The sequence below is a fragment of the Odontomachus brunneus genome, unplaced genomic scaffold (genome assembly GCF_010583005.1).
Source record: "Odontomachus brunneus isolate Ranch 3 - 2012 unplaced genomic scaffold, Obru_v1 Obru_scaffold_229, whole genome shotgun sequence".
NCBI classification, from domain to species: Eukaryota; Metazoa; Arthropoda; class Insecta; order Hymenoptera; family Formicidae; genus Odontomachus; species Odontomachus brunneus.
In genome coordinates this window covers 364,744-378,040 of record NW_022639679.1, presented here as the reverse complement: position 1 = coordinate 378,040, position 13,297 = coordinate 364,744, and the positions used below count along the sequence as shown (strand labels likewise).

General features: G+C 47.1%; 1 protein-coding gene across 1 annotated transcript in view; it reads left to right on the top strand.

Annotated features, from left to right (window-relative positions):
• Window positions 1-9,126: 9,126 nt before the first annotated feature.
• LOC116852485 (serine protease snake-like) overlaps window positions 9,127-13,297 on the top strand; it is a 149,963-nt gene continuing 145,792 nt past the window's right edge. The window contains exon 1 of the mRNA XM_032832917.1: window positions 9,127-9,248. Within this exon, the coding sequence (XP_032688808.1) occupies window positions 9,173-9,248 (76 nt within the window). The 5' untranslated portion in view covers window positions 9,127-9,172. The remainder of the gene's footprint in view (window positions 9,249-13,297) is intronic.

Here is a 13,297-nt window from a genome sequence, read left to right as displayed (position 1 = left end):
GAGACGTACCGCCACCGCAACCGTCGCCGGCGGCGCCGGCAGCGCACGAGACGCCATCGGACGCCCACGGACCTGCTCGTCCCTGATTCTCCTCCTGGGGGGGGGGAGGAACTCTCCTTCCTTTACCGCCTCTTCCACCCGCCACGACCCGGCCTCGGTCGCTCAACGGGATCGCGGCGGGCGCCGTCGACGCAACCGGCCCCTGTCCAGCCGGCGGCGCCCCGGCATCAGTCACCCGGAGCGGGGACGTCGCCCTGTCCCTCGCCTCGGGTCGTATCTCCGGGAAGGGAGATACGGCCCGGTCCTCCATCTTCGCGGCGGCAACAGGGCGGTTCTCCCCGGACATCTTGACCACCTCCGCCATGCATTTTCCCAATTCCTCTTTTTTACGCATCCAGCCTCTCCTTTCCTTGTTCCATGCCTCCCTATCACTCTCCCACTTAAGCTCCTTCTCCTTCCATTACTTCCGCTACAACTCCCACTTTGCTCCTTTCTCCTTCCACACTACCAGCTCGCTATCCACTCTCCTCCCAAAAGCCACTTCCTCATCGACTCATTTCTCCAGTCTCCTCACCGTTTTCTCCAAGTACTCCGTCCTTGTTTTGAACACCTTGGCGATTTCCCTGCCATATGTCCTTATTTCCTCCTTCCTCATTCCGATCTCCTCCTTCTCAGCCTTACTCATCCTCTCACTCTTCCCAATGACCTTCTCAATCCCTTTAGCGCTTTCTTCTGCGTAATTTAGGCGCTCAAGGACGAAGTCCCTGCTCCATCCCTCATTATCCGGATCTGGCCACTTTCCCTTCCTTCTCTCTTCCTCGAAGTACTCCTCCTCCTCTCCAGACCCCTCCTCCGTTTCCGTCCCAGAGCCCTCAATATCTATCTCCTTTTCCGGGATCTTCCTTTTTTCCTTTTCCTTCCACCTCCTCCTGTTTCTACCTCCACGGTAGCTGCTTCGGCGTGCGGGCCCGTAGGCAACCCGCACGCCAGCCCGTCGCCGGATGACGACGACACAGGGAGCCGGGACGCTACCCCCCGTGCCGCCGGGCCCTGGAGCTCCGAAACCCCTGGGCCGGTAACTTTGCTTTTGTTTGTCGACATTTTGATCCATCCTTTGAGTGAGAACTTTACAACCCCTCACTCACGGGCGGGTTTTTTTATCGAGGTTGTCCTTCCCCTAGGTCGGCTGCTAAAAAGCTAACGAGCCCGACCTACCCGTGAACCGACTGTCAGGCCCTGCCCCGGAATAAATCCGGACGGCCCTGACAGCCGCGCCCCCCCCAAATCCCCCTCCCCGTCGGCCCGTCCGGCATGGGTGACCCTTCCGGCGTGGCCCGACGGATCCCTGGGGACCGACTTCCGGGCAACTCCCCGGAAGTCACCCATTTCCCCTCCCCGGCGCGTACCACGGAAGGAATTTCCGAGGCCGTTTGCCGGGAAGGAGAAACCCCTATTATGGGACCCGAGACCTCCCCATGCCAGGAGGCACGCCCCGAAGGGCGTCCTCCCCAGACACAGGGCGAACCCGAGCCCCATCTCCCCCCAAATGGTGCACTCTTAGACCCCAGTCTCTTCCCGCGGCCCTCCCAATAGTTGGACTCTTGGTACTGCCCTGCGGGTAGAGACCCAGGGAGCCCCCTCACCACGTCAAGGTGGTGCACCCCGAGGGGGCCCCACCTGATCTCAGTGATAAGGGACTACTTCCGGGACAGAAGACTGGAGTTTCGCAACAAACCGAACTCCAATGCGGAAGGGCGGTATACCTTTTTTTTTTTTTTAAGCCAGGGGAAATGCTTTACGCATACCCACGATCTCCGGGGGGAGATCGCGGGTTATGTGGGGCTCCTCCCCCGTCGAGAAAGCTCGACGGGGGCCCTACCCACTAAAACCCCTGGCGGGTCCGTCCTCAGCGGTCATCAGAGGGCCCGCGGGGACCACTTGCATATAACTTCCGCGGATCCCCCCTCCGCGGTCCTGAGGACCCCTCCCGGACCGGGGGTAATAAATCACCCCCGGTCGCGCTCCTCCCGAGCAGCGGCGCGGTGCGACCCAACACCGCGCCGCCTCCCTCCGGGGCCGCTATGATTGGAGGGTGCGCCCCCGCACACCCCCCAAGCGACACGTAGGGTCGAAGGGGGGACCGGTGGAGGCGGAATATTCCGCCCGGCACCGATCTCCCTCGACGCCTGCTTGATGTTCGGCCAGCGCCGTGGCCCCGGTCTAGTTGGTCAGACCGGGGCCCTCTCCGCCGGCCTGATCCCGGGGTAACTCCCCGGCACGCCTCCCGTAGGGGGGCCTGAGCCGGCCGCGTTCGGCGGCCGACCCCTGCGATGCCCCGGCGGCCTCCCGCCCCCCGGAGCACCACCCCCCATTGGGCACTCAGGACCACCCAACCTGTGGCCCGAGTCCCGGCCATCCTCGAGGCACACCGGTAACACAGCCCGCTCCGGTCGAATGACGCGGAGCAGGCCGCCCGGATGTGGCCGAGCCGCCAGCACCGGTGACACTGGAGAGGGCGGGGAGCGAGCATCACCACCCGCGCCCCCGCTCACCCCAGCGCCACCCTCCCTTCTGCCGCCACGGCGGCGGCCGCGGCGAGGGGGAGTCTAGCCCAGACTGCCCCCACGCCCCGCCAACCCCATCGGATGGGGCCGTGGCGCACTTCGCCCGGCCCACATCCTCCTCGCGCAGCAAGGACCTCTACTATCTCTTCGGGGAGGACCGACTCGTCAAAACCGACGAGTCGGACCTCCCCCATCCTTACGGGCCGTGTGATCACGGCCCCCGGGAGCGACACCCTGAGCTTGGCGGCCAGGGCGTCCGCCTCCCCCTCCTTCCTGGGTCCGGCCAGCCCGAACAGGATGCCACCATTCGCGGCTCTCCTGGCAAAGGCGGGCCGGACCCCACCCGCGCCCGGGGCAACATCGGCCCTCGCCTTGCGGAGGGCCTCCGCATAAGAGAGGCCCCCCGTCTCAAGGCGGACGGACACCGCCGCCGTCATCGGCACCACCCGACGCCCCGGAGCGCGCCCCCCCCACAGCCCTCTTTGGGGCCCCTCTCTCTCCTCCTCCTCGCCCTCCGCCCGCCCGCCGCGACCCAACCCGGATCATCCGTGGGGGCCGCGGCGGCCGGGAGGAGCGGTCCGGCCATCCTCGACGCGACCGGCGGCACCACGCCCGCCGACGTCGCCCCTATTCGCCCCAGGGCCTTGCCCCAGAGCGGGGACGTCGCTCTATCCCTCCGGTCGGGCGGCACCTCTGGGAACGGCGACACGGCCCTGTCGGTCCGCTCTCTTTGTTCCTCCCTTTCCCTTTCAGCTCCCACCAATCATTCCCCTCATCCTCATTACCTCACCTTCCAATCTTTTTGCTTTTCCCTCCTCATTCCTCCACATGCTTATCAGCTTTGTTTTTCTTTTCAACAGTGCCCTTATTCCTCCTCTTGCAGCTTCATCCACCTCCATACATGCATCCTTTATCTCTCTCTCTGCCTTTCTCATCCTTTCTTTTTCGGTCCCACTCATCCTCTTACTCTTCTCTGCCATTCCCATTAAATCATTGACCCTGTCCTCTATATGCTCGAGTCGGTCATGGATGAATTCCAGGACCCCCTCGGGACACCCCATGTCCGGCATGCCATCATCTACATCTCCTATTTCTCTCCTCCTAAGCATGCCGAACATTCTTTCCTCCTCCTCTTCCACCTTTAACTTTTTACCCTTTCTCTTTCTTTCCTCTATTCTTTCCCTTCTTGCCTGCCTAGGCATCCAGAGCCCGGGGTAATCGCTCGGGCTGCTCTGCCTACTGGAGCCCCCCCATGAGCTTACCTCACTCCTACTTTCGTCCTATCTCTCGTTCTTTTCCTCCCATCTCTATCTGAGCTGCTTCCCCTTCCCCCCAATCCCTCGGCGGTCGCCATATCCGCCGGCGCGCTCGCCGTAGACGCACCGGTTTCTTTCGGCCCAACGCTTGTTGACGACAAGGGGGGGCCTGGGACCATAGCCCCCCCATGCCGGCGCGACGCATCCGACTCGCCGCAAGTCATTTCCTTTTTCTTTTCCATCATATGTTTTAATGGGGGGCATAACGGCGGCCCCCCAACCCGGGCGGCTTTTCGGGCCGCCCCCTAGGGCGGTTTGGCTCAACGGCGCCTCAGGAGCCCGCCCTGCCTCCGCTGTAGATCCCCGGTGAAGTATTCACCGAGGATCTTACTACTCCCGGGCGCAGCTGCCCACCCGGGAGGCCGGTTGCCGTACTGGCATAAGGGACCCGACTGCCCCCGCGGTGAGGTCGGTTCACCCGCACCGGCTGCCCTAAGGACAGCCGGGCGCGCTCGCCTTCCTCTGAAACTCTCGGGTGCCGCTGCCCACCCGAAAGACCGGTACCATACTGGCATAAGGGATCCGGTACGCTCCCCTGCTGTAGGCGCCATTGGGCTTTCCTCCCTCTCTGAAGCGAGAAGGAGGGGAGCTCTCCGGCTCCTGATACTCATGGGCGCAGCAACCCACCTATGAGAGCCTTTTAGTCGCCTTTTACGACACGCAGGCCATACGTTGGGGGTATTCTTTACGTCCGCCACCCACGCGGACTAGAAGGGCGGTATACCGCGGTGTTCCTCAGGGGTCCGTGCTAGGACCCCTATTATGGAACATCGCGTATGACCAAGTTCTTCGCCTTGCCCTTCCCCCCGGCTGCACCGTCGTCTGCTACGCAGACAACACTTTGGTGTTGGCCGGGGGCAGGGCCTGGCGGAATGCCCTGGAGTTGGCCCGTCTGGCGATGGACCAGGCGGTGAACTCCCTGAAAGCGATTGGCCTTATGGTGGCTCCCCTTAATACAGAGATGCTGTTTATGCATAATCGGTCAAGGGGGAGCCACCAAGGGCCCGGATCCGGTTTGACAACGTTTCCGTGAGGGCGGGTCTCACGTTAAAATACCTTGGACTCGTCCTGGATGGCAAATGGGAGTTCCAGAAGCATTTGGAGCTTCTGGCCCCCAAGTTGGGCAGGGTGACCAATGTGTGGGGTGGCCTTCTATCCAACCTTGGCGGCCCTAAGAGGAGGGCACAGCGACTGTATGTCGGCGTCGTCCACAGTATGGTCCTCTACGGGGCCCCGGTCTGGGCGAGCTCGATGGCGACCAGCCAGCGAATAATCTCGCTGGCACACCGCATTCAGCGGTGGGTCGCCATTCTCCTCGCCCGGGCCTACCGGACGACGTCGCATATGGCAGCCACGGCCCTGGCTGGTCTCCCCCCGCTGGAGCTCCTTGCTCAACTGCATGCCGAAAATTATCGGCGTGTCAAGAGTCTCCGTGCTGGGGGACACCTGGAACATCTGGCCAGGACCATCAGGCTAGCGAAAGACCAGACCCGTCAACGCTTGAAGTGGAGCATCCACCTGGAGAGGGCGACGGGCTGGTCGGAAACGAGGGTCGCCGAGGCCATCCGGCTCTGTCTAAAGGAATGGGTAGACAAGGCCCGCGGGGAGTTGTCCTTCCAGACAACGCAGGTACTCACCGGACATGGATGCTTCGGTGAGTACCTGCATAGGATAGGTATGAAGCTCACCTCCCGCTGCCACCACTGTGGTGACGAGGTGGACTCGGCGCAACGCACCCTCGAGGAATATTCCTCGTGGGTAGTCCTGATTGATGTGGTGGGAGCGGACCTCTCTCCCCCGGCCCTTATCAAGACCATGCTTGGGGAAGACGAGGGCTAGTCCGCCGTCACCTCCTTCTGCGACGCAGTTATGGCGCAGAAGGAGGAGGCGGAACGTATGAGGAGGGGCAAAACCGCCTCTCGGGACGGGGTGAGGCGCCGCAGGAGAAGGGCGGCGCCTCACCTACCCGCGCATCAGCGCGGGATCGAGGGGCAGCGCACCCGTGGGCGGAGAGGGGACGTCACTGCTGGCGTTCCCTCCCCCGGGGTACCTGCGGGTGCGCCGCCCCCCTCCCTCCCCCAAATGCCGCCGGGTCTTTCTGTTCGACGGGATTCCCGGTCCGGGGGAGATAGGAGGCGCCTGATCAGGCGGGGGAGGCGTGTCGCAAGGCGCGACTCCCCCCTATGACAAGGAGTCAGACCAGGCGTCTCCGGGAGGGGAGCAGAGCGGCCGGTTCGAAAGGGCGGACTCTTAGGCCGCCCACCCCCCTCCCAGAGTTCGGGGGTTGCTGACCGAGGGGGGCGGAGGGTTATATAATCAACCCCTCTGCCACCTCAGTCGGGAGCGTAGGGGCGCGCTGGGTCCGGACGGGACCAGACCCGGCCAATGGCGCCTCTACAAGTGAGGTGTGACCGGACGAGGAGGCCCACGTTCGGTCATAGAGGATTGATGACACGGGCCGAGAGGGAATAACGTCCCTCTAGGCCCGGGAAGGGGGCGGGGTTTAGGTTTTTCCCGCCCTGTGGCTGAGGGCATCCCGGAAGTAATGCGCAAGCGGTTTCCGGGACGCCCTCGCAATGCCGCAAGGGGCCCGGCAGAGGTTTTAGTGGGTCGGCCCTTCCCGGACGGTTAGTTCCGGGGGGGGGGAAGAGTCCCACACTACCCTTGGGAAAGTCGCGTATTTTCCGGGGATGTGCGTAAAGCATTTCCTCTGCCTAAACAAAAAAAAATATACCGTTCGATTTTGGGTAAGATTTAACGTTTTGTAAGTGTCGGATGATGTTCGAATCAATAATGGCACCACTTTTGAATTTCGGTCCTCTATATTGAATCCGCCATTTTGAATTTTGAAAATCTGACCCCCAATTTGTATTCAGCGATTTCCAAACGTTATTCTCACATCCATAATTTATTATGACGTCAACACGTTCAACCTCTTCTGACTTAATTACAGTAATTTTAACCACTGAATTTTTATTTCAAAAAGGATAAGTTGTTTCAAAAAATCGCAAGAGGGCATTTGTATTTAAATTCTGACGTAAAATATGACCATATTTTTTTCAAAGTCAAATTTTGAGTTTCGGTTTTTCAGCCGCCATATTGGATCTACCATTTTAAATTTTTAGAAATTCAACATACCTGATGTAAAGTACACCAATATGTGCACAATTTATGGAAAACAAATTTTTTTTTCTTTGTGATATTATACGTCTTCTTACACGATACATATTTTTTTTCGGGAACTTTTTATATTCTTGGCGCCGTAACTGAGTCCGCCATTTCAAAATTTCAAATATTGTACACAGCATTCGAAAGTAGACTTTTTAAGCTAAATTTTAAGCCCAAGCACAATTTTTTTGATGCACATTGTTCAAAATCAGATAAAGAAAAGGACAATGCGTTTACTGTTGATATCGCGTTCGGAAATATTCTGAAGGACTCTCGACGCTTTACATAAGTGAGCTGTTAGATTCCTTCAAAATATTTAGCGGCTTAAGCCGTTGCGATCGCTGTGATCAATCACGTGGCGGATGCGTGATCTCGGCTCGATTCGCTCTTCGGCCGACGCGCTTCCCAAACCTCACGTGCGTTGATTCGGCATATCAGAAACTCGATTATGTAAACATACGTTTTAGCAACCGATTTAGCAAGGTGATACTCAAATTCAAAGCGACCAATAACGTCTCGCCATAATCGGCCGTTAAACAGTTAAATAACTCGCAAACTCTAAGGCCAGGCAGACTGCGACTAATTTTCAAATAAGTAACAGTTTTTTCGGTCGAAGTTCTCGCACGTTCTCAATTTCTCATTTTCATCTTACAATTCGTTCGCTCTCAAGAATCATATTTCGCGTGCGTAACTCGTGCTTTGAAAGCACATACGTCAATTTTGTTAAATTTATTGTTAATTGAGGAAGTAAATAAAGTTGCCTAAAACTCAAGATACATCGCCTTCGTTATTACTACGACTTCATTTCTCAATTTGGAAGAGAATTTGGCTTGTAACCAGCAAAAAAAATCACGGCGCTGTAACTGCGTGCGTGAAGTGTGTGTCTTCACTCCCGCAAGTCCACGAATTGAAATCAAGGTAAGGAGAGTCACATACACACATAAATTGAGACCGGTGGTCGTGTTCACAAATTTTGCCCCATATATATATATAAATATATATATATATATATATATATATATATTTATTTATATATTTATATGTATATATAAAATGTGTATGTATATACAGGGTGTCTCACACTCTCCTCCGGGCATTTTATGGAGACGTAGAACAGGTTGAGGTAAACATAAAAGTCCTATACCATTTTGCGATATTCGCAATAATTATCGAGATATTAATTGTAGAAAACTTGTAAATGATCATGCAGAATATGGTAAATGAGTTATAGAAGCGACGACTGCCGTCGTGTACTTATACTTTAGGTGAAATTGAACAAAAAAGTCCTCTACCATTTTTCAAATAATCACATAGATTTTTAATTATTAATTAAAGAAGATGAGTACCTTATCACGCAAAATCATGCAATGATCTTCTTTAATTAATAATTAAAAATCTATGTGATTATTTGAAAAATGGTAGAGGACTTTTTTGTTCAATTGGACCTAAAGTATAAGTACACAACGGCAGTCGTCGCTACTATAACTCATTTACCAGAGACACCCTGTATATGTGTATGTATGTATAGTCAAAGATCATAGTGCGAACGTTTCTAAAATTGTCAATGTGCAGAACAACCTAACGTTTTAGATAAAACTTAAAATAGTTTTCTGTTTAAGCTTTTGATTTTTATGTTTTAATTAATTTTAGGAATAATTCTAAGAGAAAAATAAAAACATCAGTCGTGACATCTAAGACGCGATATCTATTAAAAACAAACATTTTAACATGTTGAGGATCAATATCCGTAAATAGCCCTTAGAAATATCATACTAAGAATCATTGATAATTACTTAGTATTTTTAATACTGAAAATAAGTAATTATCAATGATTCTTAGTATAATATTTCTATAAGGGAGTGGTGATGCAAGAACTTTGATTTGTGTTCTTGGCCTCCAAAATATCCAGAAGTATGTCTCAAAGTTAATCTTGTAGATATATTACTGGCATTGAATATGGTAATATCGTATTAATGATACTTTAACTCACTGGTCGTTAATCAGCGACATCGTTCACGCGCAACGTTGTATATGGACGTTACTCGTCATATATAAGACGAGTACTTAGTTTTAAAAACTTTTACATTAAAAACGTGTCGGTAGGTCGTGCATCTGATTTGCGACATGTATAAAGAATTCACAATTACGTTATTCATTGCTGTCTCATTTAAAAATTCCATAGCACGGAGAAGCGAAGAAAGTTAGTAATATTTTATGTCGAATTTGTAAATATTTACTTTATAAGTTTATAAATTTTTGTTCAAACATAAAGAAATTATTTACTTTAATAACTGAGCGACAACTAAAAATTTCGAAAATATTATGAAAAATTTTCTTCGATACGTGAAACTTAATTAACCGGCGCGATAACATATTTATTTTACGTAGGTTAACGTAGAAATAAAGATGTGTTTTGTGAGACACGTAATCGGACGACAGAGTGAAACGTCCGAAAATAAATCAAGCTACATGCACATTGCAAACGCGGAATTGTACATGCAATCTAATATAAACAGTGGCGGACATATACTTACTAACAGTTAGCAAAATTAAATTTTATTCCTAGTGTACTCAAACATGAAATAGTTAAACAAAAGTCCATTACGTTTTTTACAAGTTTATAGCATATATTATGAAATAGCAAAAGAGTGTTTATGAGAGTGCCAATTTACTATTACTAAGAAGTTTCTTGTGTTTGTTTACTCAAGTGTTAAATTTTCTGCGGACACCTACTACGTACACAAAAGAACACGAATATTTTAACAAGTTTCTTTAACTTATTATTATATCATGTTAATATTTGGTAGCTAAATCCTTGTTTCTAAGAAACTGCGGCATATCTTTGTGGCATGGATTCAATTAGCCGATTATATCAATTAACAGATATAGAAGCTATCGTTACAGTTCCTCAATATTCTTCGACTTCCACTGTTTTACATATTTGTCCACATCAATGCATATTATTTCTATTGAATTCAGATCCAGAGATTGTGCTGACCATTTCATTACATTGATGTTGCGGTCATTTAAAAACGTTTTGATGATGCGTGCGGTGTGTTTCGGGTTATTATCTGCTTGATAGATCCGTTCCTCCGACATATATTCTTTAGCAAGTGGAAGCAGTACATTTTTCACTATGTTCAAGTACGTAATTCTGTCCATGATTCCTTTTATTCGATGAAGAGTACCTATACCATTAATAATCGTTAGATCCCATACGATTACTGATCTACTACTCTCTTTTACAGTTGGTTTTATATAATTCTTGCGATATTCCCTTATAGAAATATCATACTAAGAATCATTGATAATTACTTATTTTCAGTATTAAAAATACTGGATAATAAGTAATTATCAATGATTCTTAGTATGATATTTCTATAAGGGTTCTTCACCTATGCGACATCTTATATGTACTTTGCCATCAGATCCGAATCGATTAAACCTAGATTCGTCAGTAAAAATAACTCTAAACCATTGTTGTTGCGTCCAGTTTAAATGTTGTTGCAAAAGCGATTCTAACTCGGCGATTCTTTTTTGATATTAATGGTTTCTTTCTAGCAACACTTCCATATAATTGAAATTGTCTTTACAAAAAAAGATCGTTATAAATAAATTACAACAAAAGTTCAGCTAAAAGATATTTAAAAAAATATTATTAAAACAACCTTATTCAGATCAATTGTATTCTCGCAAATATTCTATTGAAAAATACGAGACAATTTTATACCTTCTACAAAAGTAATGATATCAAAAGGTTTACGCCAAATACGAATGATTAATCATTTCAATTTTTACTTTCATAAACATATGTGGTTTTGGCTATATAATATATTAGTAACATATTATTAAATTAAAAATAAAATAATTAGAGAAATACAATAATGTTAAAAAAAATTATAATAATTTACTCTTATTATTTATTATTTATTTGTTTATTATTTTATTATTTATGTTCCAACGTCTAAACAGCCTATTTAATTTAATAAATTAAAAGTAGATAAATCGGTAATCCTAATATATATATGAAAATCATTGGAGCATATGTTATATGAGTAGCATTAAAAGAATGGGCACACCAAATGTTTTGTATGTTTACTAAATAAGCTTTTAAAAATTATTTTTTTCCCAATTATGTGTAATTATCAGAAAATAAAGTCAGTAGAATCATAATGTAGTGTTCATATATACAAAGTAATTATAACAATATTTATTGTGTATGAAATTAATTTCACTTTGCGTAAACTGTTTGATATCATTTCTTTTTGTAAACATTTTATCAATAACTTTTTTTATAATATTTTAATAAATATATAAAAAACTGGTGCCACCTCCGATGGGCTTAATCTTGACATATGTTATAGAGGTCATCCTCCTGAGTGATCTTCTGAAGGTTTTAGCTCGTTGTTTATTAAAAAGTTATTAACAAAAAAGGTTGCATAAAATGAATGTAATCTTTGGATACCGTATATACAAAAACACCGAATTTGTAGGTTATGAAGGTCTGCCACTATCCTAAATAACATTCAAAAGGTTTTAATTTATGTTCATTGTTTGTTAAAAAGTTATTAAATGTTGTTAAAAAGTTATTCACAAAAAAGATACATTAATATCAACACAGAGCATATTAAGTGTAGTATGTAAACGATGTTTGTCCCTAGTCGTGTAACTTGGGGGCTACGCCCTCCAGACTCCCCGCACCGCGGCGGGGAGGGCCAAATCTGTTGTACTTCAGCTAAAGAGTGAGAATTTTTCACAAAAAAACTTGCCCCCCTCCCCGCCGCGGTGCATGAGGTCAGAGGGCGTAGCCCCTCAGTTACACGGCTAGGGATAGGCACCTTTTTTTATTTTTATTATTTTCTATTTATAAAACTTTAAATATAATAGGAACACATGTACACATGCGAGCTCGCCCAAGCGTTGTCTAAAAATTACATTCATTTGATCCAACTTCTTTTAGTAATAACTTTTTAACGAACAACGAGCAACAGTTAAAACTTTCAGGAGGGTGACCTCTATAACATATGTTAAGATCAAGCCCATCGGAGGTGGCACCAGTTTTCTATATAGTGGGTGATCGGAAATTCCTGCATTCGGAGAACAGGATATGATATTTTATGCTAAAACAAACAACTTTTTCCTTTAGCAAAATTGCGTCCGACAAGTAGTTTTTGCAGGAGAGCGTGTTAAAGTTAACGAATAAGCGGTCTTGTCTACCCTTATATAAATGTAATACTGATAAGTAATAATTTGGCCAGTGATAATTACTGTCGTTTTATTACTCGTACGAGTAATAAAACGACAGTAATTATCACTGGCCAAATTATTACTTATCAATATTACATTTCTATAAGGATAAGCGGCGCGCGCGCCTCACTCGCGTGTACCTAGTCCGTGACTAGTATTCATAAGTAATGTCTTTTAAGACGCTCATACAGCTCTCTTTTGATTAGTTTACAACGTCTTAAGATTGTATTTAAAACAATTTTAAATAACAAGAATCAACTATAAACAATATCAGAATTTAACTTTCTTCCGTATTGTGTTGCTTAAATAATGAAAAGTTAATAAAATAAGTACTGCTTTTATTTTTTATGTAATACCCTTATAGAAATATCATACTAAGAATCATTGATTAATTACTTATTTTCAGTATTAAAAGTACAGTATTTAGTAATATTCTGTGATTCAAATACAGCTTTTAGTATTCAAGTATTTCAATATTTAATGTTACAAATCCTACCTTATAATTGATTTCAATACTTAAATATTGATATGTAATACTTCGTCCAGTGATAAAATATTTACGCAGAACATTGTCAATATTTAAATACTAATATATAATACTTTGCTAAGTGATGAAATACTTACGCAAAGTACTGTTAAGATTAAAGGTATTAACCCAGACAGCATACAATATTAGTAAGTTATTAGATAAATATTTATAAATATTTATTTTGAATTATTTTTTAAAATGTTATATACAGGGTGTTCAAAAAGTCCCGGACCGGTGAAATATCTCGAAAACTAAGCATTTTAGAAAAAAATGTTTCAGATAAAAGTTGTGGCGTTTAAAAAAATGTATTTACTGATCACATCAGTTTGACCTTGGGTTGCGTAGCGAAGGTCAGGTCAAGGTCACATTAATTTTTTTAAATGGAACACCCCATTTTTCATTGCATATTCTTATAGCACATCTCGAGAGCTTTCCAAAACGCTATAATAAAATATTTTTTCGTTAAGAACTTT